The sequence below is a fragment of the Pygoscelis adeliae genome, unplaced genomic scaffold, assembly GCF_000699105.1.
Source record: "Pygoscelis adeliae isolate BGI_AS28 unplaced genomic scaffold, ASM69910v1 Scaffold74, whole genome shotgun sequence".
NCBI lineage: Eukaryota > Metazoa > Chordata > Aves > Sphenisciformes > Spheniscidae > Pygoscelis > Pygoscelis adeliae.
In genome coordinates, this window is record NW_008824665.1 from 2328129 (window position 1) to 2350212 (window position 22084).

Below are 22084 nucleotides of genomic sequence, written 5' to 3' on the forward strand. Positions count from 1 at the left end.
TGAGCACTTCCGCCAGCTCCCTCAGTACCCTTGGGTGGATCCTAAAGCCTAATTCTTTAAACTTCTGCTTTCTCTTTGGTCACATATTAAATTCAATCTATAAAACCAAAATAGGGCACCTAAAAATACCTTTCTTAATAGTTTTGGTTGCAGTTACTTACAGAATAAAAACACACTTAATATTTTATTAAAACCTAAACTTCTTTCTGATAAGAAAATGTGCATTTGCTAGCAAAAAACCTGAGGCAGAACATCAGAATATTAAGTTAGAAATTAATTTGCATGAGCAAATTCTCAGAAAGATTCAATTTCTAGACTAAGCAAATAATATAATTTAAATGATGATGATCTTGGAGGTCTCTTCCAACCTTAATGATTCTATGAAATACTAAGCAAAAAATGCTTGAAAATATACATATATTTCACTAAACAAAAATGCTGTAATTATATCCTCTTTGGAGTAAAACCAGGAAAACAACTTGTGAAACAAGTTAACTCAGCTTTGATTAATACTGTTTTATTTATGGTACATGCACAGGCTATTTATGGTACATGCACAGGCTAAACAGGCAGCTCCACTTTGACCTCTCAGGATTTAATGATTTTCCTTAACAGCAAATACCTAATTATTATTGAGTGGCAAATAAAGTAGTAGCAGCTGGTCTATCACAGCAAATGGAAATCAAGCAAATCTTTCCCCTTCCCCACCACCCACCAAATCCAAGTACTTACAAAGACAAATTCCCTTGTAGCAGTGTCATGAAAGTGAAGATCAGACACCTCTGTTTCAGAAGCTGCCAGCCACTGGAGTGCTGCTCTGAGCTGGGGGTCCACTAGATTTGGTTCCAGATCAATATTCGCTATTGCTAAAGTCTTTCGTATTTGCTCCAAACCTAACAGTAAAAATAAAATCATCAAATCTACAGCTTCAAATTGTTTCAAAAAAAGTCTCTGTAGTTCACTGTTTAGACTATATTATCTCAAAAACCTCAATTTAGTACATACAGATAATATGATAAGAAAAAATCATGCTGGTCTGAAGTGTTTCTGTATTTTCACATAAGGAAGTATTGTTATCCCATTAACAATTGTATGCAAACATAGCTGAGTACTAAAAGACATTTAAGCTTTAACGTTTATTCCAAATGACAAGAAATTTAACACAGCCTTTTATAAACTGAACAGCAATGGCTCTCATATTGTCTATCAGTCATTTCCATTTCCAACTGCTGTTTTTTGCTACGCCTTCATCTACTAAATTTTTAAAAAGCGTGTATTTCAGAATTCTTTCCTGTACAGGCAGACTGATCAGACTGCCTCTGAGTTTTTCCAAAATATAGTGCTGTTTTTACTGAGGCCTATGCAATTTTTCAACACTTCCTTTACAGCATGAGTTCCAAAAATTAACATGGTATTGAAAGAGCACTTGCATTAACACAAACTACAGTATTGTCACCTTCTGCTCCCACTCTGAATTTCTGTATCCAGCTACCACAGTAATCCTTTATCCCACTCTCAGAACCAACTACGCATATGTGTAGTGCTCTCCAAGTTGTTCTTAAAGTCTCTACTTCTAGACTACTGGACTTAACTCCCTAGAAACAAGGAATATATTTGCAATAAAAACATATGTTCATGTGCAGCTTACCTCAATCTCACTACGCTTCCAATCAAGCTTATGAAGACTGAGGTATATAAGGTATTCATTCCTAACTGGCAAAGTTAAGCAAGACGAAATAGATTCCCCCAGGTGGTAAAAGAGAGAAAAAATTAAATAGTGGAACTGTCAACATAAGCGTGCTTTTGGTGAATAACAGAATATCTGTCTAGGAGCCCCAAAACCTAACATCTTTACAGGAGAAAGAACCAATTATAAAAAAATTTATGTCACTTAGTGGATGGAAAGCATTGTGGTAATGTATCACTGGGAAATTTTGATGTATTTCTTAGTTTTATAAAATAGATATACATTATGTAACAACAACACTTTGTTTCAAATTCTTTCGTGAACAGGGCGCAGTCAGCTTAGAAAAAGCCAGATATTTCTAGGTATGACATGAACAGGACTTCCAAATATACAAGACCAGGTACAAAGACTTTCTACCTAGAATACTATTTAAATGGTCCTACAATGAAAGTAAGAGAAAGAGTCTTTTCAAAACAATAGTGAGACGGTGAATAAATTAAACTGGAAAAATTTCACTGGAAAAATCCTTAACACAGTATAAAGCAGTCTGTCGCACTCCAGGAGACACCTAAACTGTGTAAAGAGGAATGGCTTTAAACCAAAGGGGGGTAGATACAGACTAGATATAAGGAAGAAATTTTTTACGCTGAGGGTGGTGAAACACTGGCCCAGGTTGCCCAGAGAGGTGGTGGATGCCCCATCCCTGGAAACCTTCAAGGTCAGGTTGGAGGGGGCTCTGAGCAACCTGATCTGGTTGAAGATGTCCCTGCCCACGGCAGGGGGGTTGGACTAGACGACCTTTAGAGGTCCCTTCCACCCCAAACTATTCCATGATTCTATGAAATAAAATCAAGCACTATTTTAATCAAGCAATTTGAACGTTTGAGATGCTAGAATTTTTTAAAGTCAAGACCAAAAGAAAGCAATGGTATATTGATAACCTAGATGAAACCACCAGAGCAGAAAATATTTTAATTATAATTATTTTCTGAGAAAAAACACTAAATAATTTAGTTTCCCTATAACCTTACAGTCAGATCTGATAAAAAAAAAAAAAAAAAAACAGTGCATATTTTTCATACATTTTTCCAGGAGTTAAAAAAAAGAAAAAAAAAATAACCACACATCTTTCTGCTTACATCAAGACTATTTGAAGATGTGCAACATGGCTGAATATCCTCTGTAAGTGTGGTTTCTTGAAATGCTTATTTCATCTTCAGAATATACCCAACACAAAGAAAAGCTCTGTTACGACTTGCTCTAATGTCGGCTCATCTTTAAATCAGCCTCCTACACTGTGTATTCAGGTGGTTCTCATTTGAGTTAACAACTTCAATCAGACTGGAACCAGTGCAGAGATGTTCTACAAACCAGAAAGCTGTAACAAGATTCTGGATAGACCCTATTTTATATTTCACTAAGAAAGAGATTATAGCAGATGTATTAAATCCAAGCTTTTTCATTGTTTCTCCAAGGTTAATATGGCCTGTTTGAATAACTTCTTCAGTATCTTGAACATAGCCATGCAGATGCATTGACATGGCTCCTTCCCAAATATTTTACAAAGAAGTTATTCTATGCATATAAGTTTATGCTTTCAACAAGCTGATCAGAGTTCATCACCTTACGTTAAGTACATGTGTGAGCATCAGAGGCCAGCGTTTCCCAAAGGCTGTAAATTTCAGTGCATTAAGAGGTGTATGTAGGGTATTAATCTAAGAATATATTCTGACACTTGACTGACATGCATTATGATGAACAGGGATAATAGGGTTGTCACCTTGTTTTGCAGACTACAGAAGTAAAGAATTAACAAAACCAATTCATGTAGAGTGCACAGGTCAAGAACAGTAGTATATGCTGGAACTGACATTACCTTCTACAGCATCCTTGGAGTCCTCATCTTTATCTTCTGTTCCATCACTGTATTTTAAAAATAAAATTAAAATATACAATCCAATACATGCACAATAAATGTAGTCAATCCTAAGACTGTACTAAAGGTTAAAGGACAGGAAGATCACAAAAGAATTAAAAAGTGATCGTGAAAAGAAGCTTTGCTTCTCACACCATTTCATGTTGGAAACAGATTTATCATGAACTTCACAAGATTCGCTCTCAGGGAAAGAAGGGAGAAGAGAGAAACCAGAGAAGGGTGTTAAAAAGAAGGACTGAAATATGAAAACATTTTAAAATAAGAAGAAAACTTATTGATTTTAATTAAGGAGGACAGTTTAGTTTTGCTTCATATGTGAAAAGGTTGAGCCATCTTATGTCACAGGTATGAACAGCTACAGGTTATTCAAAGCTGTTAAGCCATAAGTGTTCTAGAAAAATCAATTACCAAGCAATTTTGAAAGTTTCCATAAACTAAAGGAAAAAACAGAAATCCTGTAGGAAGCAAGCTCTAGTTTGCATGAAAAAGTAAGTCTAAAGACTTGGAAAACTGCAAGCAAGAACATGCATAAAAGTGACCTTTCATTTTGCAAGCAGAACACATTCATCAGTTTAGCACAGGAAAATTTAACCATTCAGTATGGATTAATTAATGAAAAAATCATTGTGATTAACTGAGAAGAGTGTGAATAATGTATCAGCATAAAAAAATGCACTGTATTTTATTTTCCAAAATGATGATTTCATGCATTAATTATGAGGAACCCATCTGGTTTATATTTCTCAACTCAACCAACCTGTCTGATGTTGGAAAGGATAAATTCTCCTCATACATATCCCCTTCTAAACCAAGACTGCTCCAGCTACTGCTGTTACCATTACTGCCAGGAGAAGAAGAGAACACAGCTGAACTAGAAAAGAACAATAGCTCAAACTAGAACCTTCATTTTCCTTAGAGCTGGTTTGTCAAGACATTTAATGCAAGAGCACTGAAACTTCCTAAACAGGTTTGCTGGAACAGACTACAAACATGACTGTCAGTGCTATTCAGAGCAGCAATATGCACAATAATGCAAAACTGGTAAGTTTCAGTACACAGCTGAAAGTATTAATTTGTACTCATTAATTTTCCAGACCAGTGCTAACAGTAATTCTGCCCTCAGGTCTAAGCACATTGCTCGTTGTTTATACAAGCTCAACAATTTCAATATGATTACTCATAGGAATATGGATTACAACTATAGTATTTGCTTAAGGACTAGCTAAGAGTTCATAGAATTATACATTGTGAAGACAACTGCACAAATAAAATCCTTCTGTCTCATTCCAAAAATCCAGTAATGATCTCCAACAGCCTGATGAGAAGGAATTCTTAGAGTAAATAATTTTTTTTTTTTAATTCTGAATGTTTCTCTACATGCTGATCTTTTGAAAATAGGGGGTTTTATAGATCAGTGAAAACAATACTAAAAAGATTACTTCACTTACAGTTCATAAATACACTGCACTTATTCCATGACTACATTCAAACCAATGCGAAGAACTGAAAACATTGAGCATGTCCTTACGCTGGTACACTTTAGGCATTATAATGAGCAGAGTTTGTTAAGCCTGTGCTTATGTACAAGATTGAGCTACCCATATGATTAAATCTCTGTTCCCCAACTTCATACCTCCCCCAGAGCACATCTGGAAGCCTTCCAAGAATAGGATTTCAAGATAACCAGCATTCTTTGAGAAAGCTAGATTGTCTACTCTAGATGGTATGACAAGCCATGAAACAACTCCAGAGAACAACTGCTGCAAGAAGATGCTTTCTTCACCTAAGTTTTGTGTGACTGTTAAAAGCTCTTCTTTTCCACTCATTCTACTCAAGGCAAATAGTAACATTTAAAACCACAAATGGTGGAAAAAAACATTTCAATAGACAGATATTAATCTCTTTCAAGAGTCTGCCAGTAACAGCATCATCTATCAGTGTCCTTTGCTTTCCAGTATGCCTGCTTGGATCCTAATTTCAAAACAGTAACAGCATGTTAGCAAGCCTGCAATATGAACACATCCTAACAGGAAAAAAAGATAAAATTCAAAAGTTGCAGGTGCTTCATTCAGAACATTGTTGCTTATTTAGATTACATGCGCAAAGAACAATCAAACAGTTCTCTCATTATGCAAAAAAGAAAAAAGAAAATTAAAGAGCATAAGCTTCCAAAGAAACCAACCTGATTTGCACAGAAAATGCAAACCTGGTTTTAAGAACATTTCTCAAGCTACTGTGTGAGACTATCACAGTATATATGAAGTATTAAATTTGGTTTGAATTACATGTATAGAAAAGATTTAACATAGCCCATTGATACTGATATTTTGCACTCAAACAGCCTCTTTCACTGGAAGTTATAGATGCATAACATAAGTGGAAGTAAAAGCTGCCCCAATTCTCAGACTAAAAGAAAAAGTAATTGCAACCTAACAGAATGACCTCATGCATACTACTATTCTGATTAGGTAAGAGATTAATATATTTCACAGAGGCCAAACTTGGTCTGAAATAATCATATATTTAACCACATGATTACAATGCATAGCAATGTATGAGACTTTTTTGTAATGTGACCTTTGTTTTGTAGTAAGATGCCAAATTAACAGCCTTGAAAATAAAGTCCTGCAACCACAGAACAAGCAATAAACAAAGGCATTATAATGCTTCTATGATGTTTCATGCAGCTCTTCAACATAAGCTAGCAGAAGAATTACAAGAAAAGCTTTCAACTTTTATATACATACTGTATATATGGGAACTATAACTCAGATCATCTGCTTTGAGATTTTGCACTATGTACATACAGGCAAAGGCAAGAGGCTTCTGCTCTGAATCATAACCTAACCTGGATGCTCTGATTCATCCCCTGGAAAAGCCTATGTCTATGCCTATACCTATACATTAACTATAGAGAAAGCTTAAGACTTTTCTTTCTAAATTCAAGTCGCTAACGTTAGGCACGCAAAGCAGAGGATACAAGCACTCCCCTGCAAAACTAACTTTACCAAGTCAGCTAAAGAACTTTCATTCCTATTTCTATTCAAATGGAACTGCAGGGATCATGTTTTGATAATTCTTTCCAAGTTGTCTTGCTCCCTTCTTTACAGATAGTTTAATGCTCTCTGAAGTATTGAAGTACAATTTTTATATTGATCTGAGACGCTGAGGGCATGTACCATTTCAACAGAGCTACTACAAAAAATGTCTTTTTTTCCTGAAGTAAAGCAAAGCAAGGTAAATTGAATTGGACCACTGTAGCTTGCATTGTTGTGTTGCTTTCTGGGGATTGTGACCCCGTGTTTCAAAAAAATTGCAACTACTGTTATTATTATGAAGATAATTTCCAAATGTCAGCTAAAGGAGTCTCAAGTACCAGTATCCATCGAATACTGCAAACAGCCTGGAAAATACTGGGGGAAGGGAGAGGTCCTCCCCCACCAAGTAAAACTTGCTTAATGTTCACTATGTTACTTAATTATAGCACTACAAACAAATTGGTCTAATTTGTACCTAGTACCTCAAAGATGGTACAAGCAAGACTGCTGATAGCTTCTTAGACACAAGAAAGCCACTTGCATTAAGAAATAGCTGCCAGGGGTGCAATGCTTCCTGATAGTACATTTACATGTTTCAAATTGACATGGTTTACCAGCACAATATTTTTCAAACAGATGGCCCTGACCATAAGAAAAAAAAGAGGACAAAAAAAAACCCAGAACAAAACCCAAAACTTTCAACTGTTGTAACTGCGTAATGAAAGCCCCCTCTATGACTGAATGGCATTTTCCTGTTTAATAAAACAGTTTATGTTAAAAAGAGGAGATAAAAGCAATGCATCTTCATCACTGCCATGCAATTTTTTATTTCCTTAGAAGATGCTAACACTGTTCCACAAATGGTGTTATTACCGAATCTTGTTTTGTTGCAGAAGGTCTCCCCCGCCCCATATCTTTTTACTCAGGGCAATAACCCCACATGCTGTCACTTCCACCTGCTAAACCTCAGCAACACAAACGAACCCATGTGCTGTTACCAATCCACAGTTAGTTTTGTTAAACTAGCTATTCAATTTGCACATGCCAGTTTCTTCTGCCAACACCTCGCTATCCAAATTATGCCTCCCCTTCTCTGAGTTAAATGCTAATTTAGGTCATTCCTCCTCTAACGAGCCACAGATTTTCTTGCAAGTTATAGAAATTACTTTCTTTATCATCCCCAAAACAGATTGAAATGAAAACAAACAACAAATGCAACATGGGCACTACAGGTCCAGCAATTTTTTTTATACTTTTTTTCCCAGCATCAACTAACCTGTATTTTATTCACTATTTGGAACTGCCAATATGCTGAATATTCTTCCTTATAATCTGAATTTCATCATGTAAGTCTAACTCATTTTCACTCATTCAACAAATGATGTTTTATTAAAATAACTTTAAGGCAATGTATTCCCTTACAAAATTATTCAGTTGTACGAGTGATAAATTGTAGTAGCGGTTTGATTAAAGTATTTAGTTAAGCAAAACAGGAAAAATATTGTAGACATTTAAGTGAGCAGTTTCAGTTTGGTACTAAATAACCTATTTGTACATTACATAAGAAAGCGTATCTCCCATATTTTCTTTAATCTCAGTGATGCTGGAAGTACTAACTAAAAAGAAAAAAACCTCTCCCCCATTTCTGTTATTCTTCAACAGAAACACTGAACTTTCTACAGTAATATAAGTGGTATATTGATCATAAAAAATTAAGTTTACTCATTCCTCATATATTCCTTATATAGAAGCTCGGGCCACAACTCTCAATGTAATTTTCCCTGGCAACAGGCAGAGACATTGCAGATTTTTAAAATTCCCATTCTAATCTTTGTTAGTTATCAATCAGCCAGGGGAAGTGTAGTGAGAAGCTCTGTGGAAAAAGTTACTACCCTGAACAGGTAAGTTCCAATGTTACACACCTGTAAGCTCATCGTTAGTAGTACATAAATACCCCACCAATATCAGTTAGAACTGATACAGCTTAAAAATTCAAGTCCCAAAAAAGACAAAAATAGCTGTTAGAGCTCCTTGTGCAAATTAAGCTCATATTACTTCTTTTCAAGAATAGATGAATTTACATAAAACACATTCTCAATTATTAAGTTTTAATATTCCAGAGCACAACTTATAAACAGTACTTTCAAGTTGTATTTTATACATGGCGGTTGTTTTTAAAACACCTGCATCTTTAGCCAATACTTAAATTATGTATGTACAGTTTTACTTGATGTGACTCCCTGACATCAATCATAATGCATACTCCACATATTTCACAGACTGTATAGTATGAACATTCATGGGCAACAACATTTTGTACAATAACACAAACATAATATTAGAGCCATTTTTAATAAAAAAGTCATTGTGTGTTGAAGATTAAATAGTCTCTCCTCCCCCAACCCCCAGGAGAAAACCACTTGATGCCAAGTTATTTGACGTCAAGATAACTGTTCAAGTATACTAACATGTTTATAGTTACCTGTCACTGAGGTGAAGAAAACTGCTGCTCTCATCAGGATGTTCATCTTCAAAACTTAGATTGGACCAACTCCCAGTGCTATCGTCACCAATACTAAGACTCATCTGCTGGCTAACAATAGATTCAACAGAGTGAAATCCTTCTCTTCCAACAGAGCTAAACAAAAATTTAAGACAAAAACATTACTGCATTTCATGCCGATCTGTGTTAGTTCATTTACAGCAATTTAACACCATTTCAAAGAAATTAAATTCCAAGGAAAAAAAAGGAGGGGAGGGGGGAATCCATTAATTTGTACCCTATTCTCAACACAAGAAATGGAGCAACCACATGAATTTGAAATGTCAACAGACTTAGGTCAGGGATTGCTATGTGGAATTCTTTCACTAGAAGACAAAGGTAATGGCAAAAATAATTCTCTCATTTGGAAGATTATTTGCTGTAAAGCATAGAAGGCACTGTAGCCTTACAGGCTGTATATCAAGGTACACTTTTCAAGCAGAAGACTTACCATTTTTGAACTTCTTCACCATAAGACAGTTTGGCTATTGTCCCCTGTCTGCTTTCAGTACAATGAGCTAGGTGGCTTGCTACTGTAGGCAAAGTGCTTAAGTACACGCTAGTGTTTAAAATGTTAGGATTCCATTATTTAAAAGGGTCTTTCTCTAGATAAAGATTTGTCTTCCTGCTTCAAGAAAGTGTAGCAACACATGACTCGTACAGAGCTTTTCTCTCAGGAAGTAAATTTAAATTTTTTATCCAAAAACCAATCAAGTAGGTATGCTCAATAAAAAGTAGTCTTTAGAAGACACTTCAAAGGATCCAGTTTGGTAACTTTAAAGAAGCCTCAACTCCTTATAAAAAAAGTTACAATATGAGAACATGCAGTTATGAACTAAGTTTCAGGGGCAAACTGGGATTATCTATATACAGGTGAAGTGGTAGAAAGCTCAAGAAAAATAATCATCCTACTACCACCATAGCAAGCGGCCACAGTAACGTCATTCACTATTTAAAAAGTCAACCTTAACCACATCACTGGCAACACTTTGCACCAGTGAGCACAGATTTGTGCAGACAAATACGTAGCTTGAATTGGAACCCACCTGGGGAACACAAAGGTGATTTCTTCCCCATTTTTATTTACAGTTATGCCAGCACTAGCAGCAGTTCTTTTCAATATGCAAGGCAACTTCTCAAGAAACATATGCATTACGTACCTTATATTAGATGACAATGTAAGAAACATTTATAAATTTTGTCATAGTAAAACCCTAACATCGTCTCCTTGTCACAAATATAATCAGTATCTCTTTGAACGCTGCATTTTATTGCTGTCATATTGTAACTAGAATTTTTAAATAATATTTTTAAGAAGCGATTCAGAAACAAAGTGTCATCTTTGATACTCTAGGTGTAGAAAAACATCACCACATTACTTTTTTTTGGTCACACACTAAGGACTCAACCCTTAGAGAGCAGAGAGCCACAATATACATCTTACCAGCACTTTTATGCTGCTAGTATGTATGTGTTTCATATCAAACCTTGAAAAATTTAGTTCAGTCCCACCGTGGCTTTTAGCCACTGAACGTATAAAAATCAATTTTATTATTCATCATGATGCCCCTCTAGAAACCAGGAAAAGAAACCTGTAGATAGTGTGAGGAATTCCCACACAAAAAAAAGTAGGAAAGTAAGCATTACTATAAATTGGAAAAACCAACATGGTAAAGATTGCTCTTGGACCTGAACAAGGAGATTTCAAGTCACTCTGATCACTGCACAGTCTGTTTTAAGAAACAGTTGCTGTTTGCCACAAAGTTACTGTGGCATGTATTTCCTATTTATAGGCCTACTAAAGGAAACAGTGTATTAGCCTTTGCTAAATACACATGAATTTGAAAGTCAGTTCCTTGTCTATTGTATTACTATTTCATAAGCTAAAGTGTGTTTTAGTAAGTTGTTTTTTCTTGAAGTAAGGGGTTGTGGGCTTTTTTCCAATAATAAGGACACTACCACCACACAGCCTTTATACTACAAAGCAATGGCTAGTTTGGCCAGTACCAGATGTTGGTTCTACTGACAAAAGCAAAAATAAATCACTTTTATTTTTTAGCACAGAAGAGGAGATACAGGTAGGGAACAAACCTGGATTCCATCATGGCTCACAGATCAACAAAACCCATAAGGTCTACTATTCTCTACTGTAGGTAAAAATAACAGCATTTCAAGTTGAAATAGTAAGTTCCACTTATTAGTCACCTACTGGAACATATGCATGCTGATATACATAGAAACCTTGGTTTCAAGCTCACATGGGTGGAAAAACATCTTTTTTTTTTCTAGTTCTAGTAGATATCACCAGAGGAATAAAAATAAAACATGCAGAACAAAGTGCGTATTTCTAAAAAAACCCAAAAAATTGCTCCTGAGCACATATTTGTATTAATAATCCTTCTTTTTCTGGTACAGAATGCAACAAAGAAGAGAAAATTAATATTACCTTATGTTAACTGCCTGACCAATATTAGTCATAGCTGATGTCATTATTTCAGTAGTAAGGCTTTCAGCAAAACTGACTCCATCTTGTCCAATACCACTGTCAGCTGTCAGACTCATGTAACTCAGCTCTCCTTCTGCTTTCTCTACAGCCGCAGTAGCCCCCTTGTCAGAAAACACTGTCTTCTGTTCTACATCAACATGAATTTTAGGAATATCAAGCTGAAACACTCTTGATTTTTGACAGGCACCACCTAATCCAGAATGAAGCAAATGCCTCACTGGAATGGAGGATTCTTGTGCGGGTAGCTGATGAGACGTACTTTCTGTACAGTACCGATGTTCCTTTGCACTGAAGCATCTACAGACAGTTCCAGAAAAAGGAGACAATTTCTCAGTATATGAGAGCCTATCCCCATTTTTCCTGTTTTCAGCCACATGGAGAACAGCCGACTCTATACTCATTTCTAGAGTATCATCAGCTACTTTCCTAGCATATTGTTCTATAGCTTGAATTATGCCTTCACTGTAGCCACTTTCATTTAAACTGCCTGTACTATGATACAGTTTATGATCTGGGGAGAAAGGAAGAAATGTCCTAGAAAATGTTGTTTTAATAAGATCCCCTGTGACTTCATCAAGTTCAGTCTTTTTATATAGACAGGAATCTGTTAGAGACTTTGGCAAACATGCTCCTGAGATTTTCAATTTCTTCCTGACATCACAAGTGATACTGCGAGCAAGGGATTCTGAAAAATGTAACAACTCTGTGCATTCTGTTCTCTGCGTGCCAATACTCCTTCCATACGTTTGGTCTTCACAGCGACGAGTGCTGCTTTTCACTTGCTGTACTGCATCTTTATTCACTGCTTTGATCAGCTCCAGCTTACCATTTACCTGTGCATTTTGCCCAGGAAATGTCTTTCTGTTGCATCTCAATCTGTTTTTTCTAGCAGCTTGCTGTAAGCCTGATTTGATAGACCTGTAAGCAAGTCTGCTAGCATACTGATCCATTAACAGTTCAGCATTACCACCTTCTCTTTTCAGAACTCGAATAATATGATCTGCGTATTCGTCAGTCACGCTTTCACAGCTTGGGTATTTGGAAGTCAAACCTGCCATGCCTGAACCTTGCGGTAAAGGAAGTACAGATGAATCTCTCTCCCCCGGCCACTGGTCCCGCACTGGGCCGCACTGTTCTTTTGAACTATAATCTTTATCGCCTTTTCTCAGATAAAGGCAATCCACCTGACAGTTAACCCGCTTCAACCTCAATAGTTTACAATGCCTTGATTTCACTATTTTCTTGGCCTCACTGATGACTTTTCCTGCCATATCACCTGCATAATTCCATAAAGAATTGCACGTCTCTTCTGGGATATTTATAAATGCAGTATATCCACATCTTCTGTTTTGCATACCTAACTGAACCTGTCTATCAGCTTCTCTTTCATTTGTTTTACCATCTAAATGGGAAGCAGCCATTTCAGTCGCTATTGAAATTATATGGCTAGCTAAGCAATCTGCATACTGAATTGTTTTTTCTGAACGCTCCTCTTTCTCAATGGGCATTTCAGAATGATCTTCATCTTCACTACTTTCCACTTCTTCAGAAAGCGACCGCATGAGTTTCAGCATAAATTCCTCGTTTTCCAAAGAGTCATGTTCAGTTTCAGACAAACCAGTAACAGATGGATTGTATGGTGTAGAAGGTGGTGTTGCAGGTGCAAATTCCTTTGCTAATTCTCCCTTGAGTTTCTTAGACAGTTTTCTTAGATTTCTTTCAGAACTACCTTGACATGGTACTAAAGGAGTTGGTGGGGGTGTATCAGGCATTACGCAGGTATTTCCATCTTTGAGACTTGATTTATCTTCCATCTGCAAAGCATCTTCACTGCCAAACATCACTGAAGAAAAACTATTTGCATGCAGAAAACAATCAGCCTGCCTGTAAGTCAAAGGTCCTGATGATGGTTTCTGAGTATCATGGTTTTTTGAGGCCTTGTTTAAGTTTGTTATTGAGCAGCTTCCTGTGTCAGTAAAGTCCTCTAGAACATGCCTAGCTAAAGTCACAGTGGAACAAGGCGGTGGTGATTTTGAAGAAAACCTGTGTCCTTTTTGTTCCTGCCGACAATCTTTAGATTCTGAAAAACACTGAACAGAGTGAGTTGGAGTAAGAAGAAATTTACATGGATTATTCAAAGGCATCTGTTGTTGTTCTACAATTATAGAAATATTACTTTGTTTCTCAGCCTCTTGCTTCTTTATCACACATTGTTCTTTTCTGCCGATATCTGTGTAAGTCTGTGAGCTCACATTACATGCTAAATTCTCACTAGTGTTGCATAACACAGTTTTACTTTCATCCACAGATTGTTTTATGACATACGTGGCCAAGTGATCTGCAAATACATTCTTGGGGAAATCTTCACCAATACATTGCACATAAGGTTTTTTATCTATTATTTTTCTTGTTAAAAAATCCGTGTAATCTTCTACTGCTTTTGTTACTCTAGATGAGGTTATGGCTTCATAAGCTTCATTTACTATCATATCTACCATAGTTCCAGAGAAAGTATTAATGCCTTTTGACCCACTTGTTAATTCTGAATTATTGTTCATTCCAGATCTGTTATTTGTTTGTTTGGTATCATTTTGGTCACGAAAGAGTGATGGAGTATTTTCAGTACTTTGACTATGATCTGAAGTTAGGTATATATTTCTGAAAGAAGCGACTTCCTCCTCTCTCTTTCTGCTTGTGAAAAATGGATGAGTGGAGTCTTTGTATATTTTCACATTGTCATCAGAATTCGGAGCAGTGGATACTTTTGCTTTATAAGCATCAGAGGAAACCTGATGTTGACAAAGAGCTCTTCCAGCGAAGGGCACAGGTATTGAACTTACAACACCAGAAGTGCAAAATAGAGCTTGCTGTACTGTATATTCCTTCTTGGAATCTTGGATTGGCTTCAGTGCTACCCTATCATTAAAATTAGGAAAAACTGTGGAAGTCTGCGTTGACTCTAACATACTTTCCGCGCTCACATATTTAATGTTGTCCATGGAAACACTGATGGCTGCTTGCGTTGTGAAGGTCACATCAACCTGAGATAGTTCAATAAAAGCCTCCTGAATGACAGATTCAGACAAATCTCTGGCATAGGATCTTACCACTTTGTCTTCATAATCAAATGATGAAGGCTGTGCAGCTATAGGTGTCGATGGATATGAAAACTGGCATACTTCCATGATTCCTTCAAACACAAGTTCTTCAGCAAGGTCTGCCGCAAACCGTGCAACGGTGTTAGTAAATATCTGCTTCTTTACGTGCCGCAGTTCTTTCAAAGCACCAGTTATAGCTTCACTCACCAAAAAGTTTGCTATCCCGTTAATTGCACGCTCCTTCAGGGAGATTGCTCTACATCTCCCAATCTCATAAAAAGCCATTTGAAAGACCGAAGAAGTTAACCTAGCAGCCAAATGACAAAGTGCATTGGTGCATGAAGAAACGCCTTTTTGCAGGTCTTTAAATGCACTGCCAAAGCTTTTTTCAACTAATTCAGTCGCAAATTTTTGAATGCTATCTCTAATCATTAATGACTTATGTTTAGATTTTGCTTGTTTATCTGGCTCCTTACCAGTTTTCATTTTGAGATCTGCAGCTTGACCTTTTTTCTCTTTCAAAGCAATCCCTTTGTGTTTCAAACCATTTCCTGTACATACTTGTTCTGATGAGGACTCAGAATGAAAAACAGAACCCAGTATTTCAAATGAAACACTATCAGCGTATGCTGAATAACTATTATAAACTGCATCATGGTGATTTTGACCTGTCCCATCTCCACCAAGATTAATTCGACATAAGCATTCAGAAGAACCACAGCTCCCTAGTGGACTGAAAGCTGATGATCTAATAGGGCTGAACAAGCCTCCATTCTCTTCCCCTGATGTTTTAACTGGGCGAGGGGAATCCGGGACATCAAATACGCTGCTATATGGTGATTCTGGTTTACGAGGAGTTGGTTTCTTTACATTGGCTGGGAGAGTGGGACGATCAAACTTGAATTTCTGAGGATTCATTGTAATGCTTGCAGAAGACAATTGTTCATGTGCAGTCCTCCTTTTCTGGGAGGCATGCCCTAGGATGGGATCCCTAATAACTTTACAAGAGTTTTCCAAGGCTTGTTCCAGCTCATCGAACTGATCAAAACTATCAAAAAATTCACTTACTTCTGAGTCTGAATCCTCTATACCATCTTTCACTACTGGAATTTTTGGCAGCTGAAGTTTTGCCTTCAAGCTTTTTTGATACCCTTCTTCATCTAAGAAGATAATGGGGCTTGGGCTGGAGCAATCTGACTCAGAGGATTCAGCTGGAGAGGAGGAAAACAATGTTTTACATAAAAAATTAACACCTTGATCAGAAGGATTATATGGCTTATAGAAACTCCTTTGTATCCAAGGGTCAGAAATTGAGGTTGTAACTGAATTTTTTACTGAGGACAGTTCCTTAAGTCCCAAAATATCAATCAAAGTAGAAGATCTGGCAGATGACTTTCGACGTGCAGAACCCACAAGGACCTTTGAGTCAACAGCTTCTAAACATTGAGCAGGGATGGTCTGTGAAGCAGCATCTCGATGGTTTCGAGAACTAAAGCTGCATGCACCTGGGGTCAAAAAAGAGGGAAAAAAAAGATTGCTTCAAAACCAAGAATTTTCACAGAACTACAGAAAACTGGGGACAAATTTTGATGGCAATTGCTGGACTGGTTATTGTTGCAAAATGCTAGCTGATCTTTCATGATTAAAGCAATCTTCCATTTTTTTCAAATCTCATTATACTAATCTAATCACTGACAAATTAATGTATTTTTAGCACACAAAGTAGAACAAGATTCTATTTGATCTGCATCTGACACTGAGTTTAGAATCTTTGGTTTATGAGTTGATAAACTGTTGTGAAAACAACAGCAAAAAAATTTAATTTTCAATTGCATAATACCCCTTTACAAAACATGATTAATGTAAAAAAATTACTATTTACTTACGGTTACTTTCCCATTAAATCCCAACATCCTAAATTTCAAATTACAATTTCTACAAGTCAACAGCATGCCAGAACTTACCAGCACTTTGTATCTTTGAAGGCTCATCTTCATCTAAGTGTTCGAAAGCAGTGACGAAATCATCCTCGATTGAAGAAACTGACTGATTAGTGTCATCATCTTCTCCATGGGATGTCTCTATTTGATGTTTTTGCAATGAGTTTATTTCCACTGCATATCTTATGCCTGTGGCATACTTGCTCAGCAAGGTAAATATATAATCAACTTTGATCCTTGGGAATGAAGGAGACAGTCTCATCACACAAAACACTTCAGGAAGTTGATTCTTGAATAAGAGAGCAACAAGAAAACAAACATAACAACCTTGAAACGATTTCAACTGTCAGGAGTAACAAGGGATTCCTTCAATGCATTTTTATGAGCAGTAAACAATTTACAAATATTTTAAAGATAAGAAAATGAATGGAACAGTTTGTGTAAAGCAATAGTTAAAATCACTTACTCATTTTCATAACTTCTGCATTCTGAATAAATCATTACAATAAAACAAACAAAACGTTGCATACTACAACCCTCATAATATATACTCAAGAATCTATTAAAGAATACATGTTCAAAATCTGTAGAGGAAGGCGGTATTTCAAAGCATGTTTATGCTGAATAGTACTTCAGTTTATAGGATATTTGTTTCTTCAAGGTATTTTTTACCTTATATGCAACATAATTAAATTTAGCGTGCATGATTAGTCAATATGGCTTTAAGAAGTTTGCTTTAACAACACTTATAATTGGAAATAATACAATTAAAAACATAATAATATTGGAAATAATATTGGAAATAAAAATAATGGAAATTATATAATTAACATCATTTATAATTGTAAATATTTTTTTAATAAGAAAAGAGCCCACTGAGTTTTATGAACACCTGACTTTCTCAATTTTTGGCACCTCTGTTTCAAGAAGAAAAGTCTGCCGAGGATGAAAGCTCTATCTGAGCAGGGCAGAGATAGGTAACTTGACAAGTTTCATCTTTTTTCCAAACTGGCAGTGAAAGGGACTATAGTCTAGCAGAAGCATGGGATCAGCACCATAATTAAATATTTGTTAAATATTTTCTGTTAATAACACAGCACATGAAAGCACCGAGTTTATTTTGAGATTTTCTAACATTCATTTTAAAGAAACGGCAGAAATGTAACAACATTAATACCACTGTGGCTAAGATGGCCCAAAAACACAAGCAAGGCAAGGCGTGGTATGACTAAACTCTTTATGAGGCCAAATAAAATGCTTCTGTAATTAAGGCATGCAAGAAGATACAAAATGTTTACCTGATGTTTCATGACATAAGGTTTTGCCAAGGTTTTCTTTACATCTTTTAGAAATATAACCTCGTTCTCTTTTAGTTTGCACAATTGGAGCGATTTCAGAACATCTGGGAGCTCTGCAGAAACAGCTGCCAACTCCTGATTTAAATATACAAACACATTGAGAATACAAAGTGAAAAAACCCATGTAAATGATGATGGCTTTGATCTCGTATCTCCCCTAAATAGTAACAGCTGTGAAATTTGGTAAAGCTTCTCTTTTCTCCCCTATTTCTTGCCCCACTTATTCTCTCAAACTGTGGTGCAAAGCTCGTGTAAGCAAGCTTTAATTCAGTCCACACTCATCTCCAGCTCACTGTTCTACCAAAAGAAGAAATTCCACCATTTCAGGGGCCAGAAGAGGCTTAAAAGTCACAAAGGAGAATCTGGTAAGCACTGAAAAGCAGCTGCACATCCTAGAAGGGACACAACTACAAAAAGAAGACTGAACGCAGCTAATAATGGTTCTCAATGGATCTCTACATGCTCTTAAGTGTGCTTTATTGGAATGGTGTTTTAGCCCACTATTACAAAAACAGGGACAAGGCACTTCTTTAAGCATGATCTTGGACAACTTTTAGATTTACCTAATATAGAAAAGGCCTATGAAAGATTTATGGGGGTTTTTTAAACAATCTAAACCCTACTGATCCATATGGTCCATAAGCCTATTCAGCCCAATTTTCTCTAAATTTCATCTAACTCTAGACAATCAAATAGTTCTTACCCATACTTGAAACAATGTCTAGCACTATTATCATTTGATTAATTAGCAACATTGATACAACTTTGAACACAAATGTATTGAGAGTTTCTGTTTTTCATTTTTAAACACCAGAGAACTATTACAGCAATCTCTGTCTACCAAGATCTAGACAGAGTAGAAGTGTGGAGTTGCAGTCTAAACATGTATGTTATGGGTTATACCAACGTGTAAATTGCACGGGAAGATTAAATCCTTAACTTCTTAAAATGGCATGGCATAACCCCACTAGTTTGCTACACTTCCCCTTTTAAAATAATGTTTCCTCATCTAACTCTCCAGAATAATATCTTAAGGCATATCCATAATACTGACTCCTGGTCCCCCACCAGCAATTCACAGCTAGCAGTCAATTCAGTGAAGTTTTAGCTTTGCAGATGACAATTGCACCCTATTAATAAGCACAACTCTACTAAGAAGGTTACAAACCAAAATACTGATACACACAGGTTTTTAACAAAAAAACAAAACACCCCACCCACCCCCAAAACAAATCCCGCCCCCCCAATTTAATTAAGCTGTTCCAGACCATTCCAATACAAAGCCTGGCCCAGGTAATATTTTAATATAAAACAAACACTGCAGACTGTATTAAAATAATTATTTTCCAACGTTTCAATGACATTTAAAACTTAGGTTTTTAAATGTTCAACGTACACACATTTTTCTCAAATACCAAAATTCCTCCATCTAAAAAATTATGTACTATTGAGAAGAAATCACCAGTGCTGAAGAACATTATTTTCCAATATAGATAGATATATACTGTACCTGCAAATGAGCAGTACCCATCTCTTCCGGAAAACCTATAAATGTAATCTGTAAAATAAATACATGAACATATTGAAGTACAAAAAAGAACTTTTCCATTTTCTGCAGGTACTTAAGAGTAAAAATTCAGCAAGCTTTACCATAAAGCTTCATTCTATGGCCATGAAAACCGTACCTTAGGGTACCATAGCTTGCTCAAACAGCAGCCCATAGTCTTACATAAAGAATAGTACTGCTATGCTATCTGACTTATGAAAGGTCAGATCAAACTAAAGAGCATATACAACATTTAAAACCCACTACACAGAAATTTTTATAGTAGCCTATTGGCTGGTGTACACTGAGCAACACATATAAGTCTCATTACATCTGTTAAAATAAACATGATTTTGCAAAGATCAGTGCTCATCTGTCCTTGCTTCAAGCTGGACCCATATAAAACAGTTCCAGCCTGAAATCTGTCCATGCTAACTGTGATGCATTTGGATATCTGAAGAGAGCGTAATGGCAACACATTATACAGTTTACCATGTAAATTGATTAGCCTAAGGCCAAAACACAACAGATTACTTAAGCCACATGTTTGCATGTAATATCCAAGTAGATAAACCCCTAAAGTAAAAGAATTAAAATATTCATCCTCAAAAAAAGAGGTCTTGTCAGGCTCAGGAACCTGAAATATGTCAGAAATGTCAGCTGCTTGTGGACAGGGGAGATATTTTATCACATATTCTCCCTCACTTCTGTCTACAGGTGTCTTGTATCATTCAACACAAACAGACCAAAGAGTCAGTCCTTTGTCTTACCTTCATTTTTCAGTGTCAGACCATGATCTATTTTACATCCCACTACTCAAACCTTGTTTCAAATGTCAGATTTCCTCAGTTCCCATTTAGTATTTCCCTAATGACAAATCAATAGGGTATCTGCGTGCTCCAAAAAAATCCCAAAGCATTTATTTTCAAAACAAGGTTCTAAGAAAAGAAATTTTGCTTCCATTTTGTAGATATGGAATAAAGCACAAAGCTTAAATACTTCCAATGATGTTTGGACTTGTTTGATAAGGCTTGGATTCAAATATTTCAGAGCACTATGCGGTAGACTGAACTTTATGTATTCGAGTCACAGCTCATACTAAATTTGTAGCAGCTACTCCCTGTTACTGTAAGGTAGCCAGTTGCTTCTCAAGTTTAAAAACAGCAAAGAACATCACTATGTTTATAATCACTTCTTATTAACTGGTTCAGCTACTTGCTTGTGCATACACAGAATCTCTGAAAGGGACAGAGCTAGAAAAAGAAATGTCTGAAAAACAATTCTGTTTTGAACTGTATTGTGAGTTTTGAATATGTTATTTCAACGTGCAACCAAAAAAAAAAAACCAAAACCAACAACCCAAACTTCCTTTTAAACCGAAATCATAGTAAAACATTAAAAATTCTGACTTGTTTATTTCAGGGGTCTCATGCTGGGAAGCTACTGTGCTCCCAGAAAAGATCTCCCTGTTTACATCCGCTTATCCTTATTTCAGTTATGACAAAATCATCAAGGAAACAATGCTTTGCAGTAGCATTCCAAATAGCTCCAGACACATTACAGGTCTCCAGCACCGTAATCACTGTGTTAACTATGAAACCATCCTGTTTGAGCAACGTACCCTTCAACTCCTACATCTTTTCTTCAATTCCTCATCTTTTATCTGTACAATATCTGCAAGACACCTTTCAACTTCTACATCTTTTTATCTGTACAGTACCTACAACATGAACTGAATTCCTGCACAGAAGAGGCAAAATAGCAAACAATTTAAAGGACTTGGAAAAAAACTCTCTGAAGAACATTTTGGGAGGCTTTAGGGTTTGTTGCTGGTTTTTGGTGGGGTTTTTTTTATGGGTGTATGCTCTTTTGTCTTTTTACATGCCCTTTCCTCTTCCTCAGGATAATGATTCCAACCCTTTCCTTCTCCCACGGGATAAGTCATTGTGCAAGATAGGGCAGTATGCAGGATTTAACCGCTTCACACAGACGAAGGCCAACCAGTCCATATGTACACTGATGGGCCAGCAGACTGCTGTCAAAGAGACCACACCACTGCCAAGTCTGCTTATTTTTGCCTCAATTATAACACTAATTTGGATGTCTTTATTGTACCCAAAATCCAGTTTTCACAGAAAAATAATCACCTTTTAAGACATCAAACATGTCTGCAATCAGTACACCAGTTCAAAAGTTGCTGGGAGTAGGCCAGGGAGATAGAAAGGCCAACAGTCAGTAACACAAGTCTTTTCTTTAAACTAAAAATAGTGTATGAGACACTGTATTTGAAGGTTATCATAATTCATGGGTACAGAGGAAATGAATTAAAATGGTACAGGAAACCTAAATTCTGGTTTTAGTAAGTCTGAGTAATTATCTGTGCAGTTTTAATAGTGTTCTTTTAACGTTATTCTGCCTATAGGTGTCTTTCCC

General features: G+C 36.4%; 1 protein-coding gene across 1 annotated transcript in view; it reads right to left on the reverse strand.

Annotated features, from left to right (window-relative positions):
- The window catches only part of AKAP11 (A kinase (PRKA) anchor protein 11), a 53881-nt gene that overhangs the window by 6153 nt on the left and 25644 nt on the right, over positions 1-22084 (reverse strand). Inside the window, exons 4-11 of the mRNA XM_009322838.1 lie at positions 19616-19663; positions 18046-18180; positions 16772-17036; positions 11650-16312; positions 9144-9299; positions 4381-4464; positions 3564-3610; positions 733-893 (exon numbers count right to left, since the gene is read on the reverse strand). Coding sequence (XP_009321113.1) covers positions 733-893; positions 3564-3610; positions 4381-4464; positions 9144-9299; positions 11650-16312; positions 16772-17036; positions 18046-18180; positions 19616-19663 — 5559 coding nt within the window. The remainder of the gene's footprint in view (positions 1-732; positions 894-3563; positions 3611-4380; positions 4465-9143; positions 9300-11649; positions 16313-16771; positions 17037-18045; positions 18181-19615; positions 19664-22084) is intronic.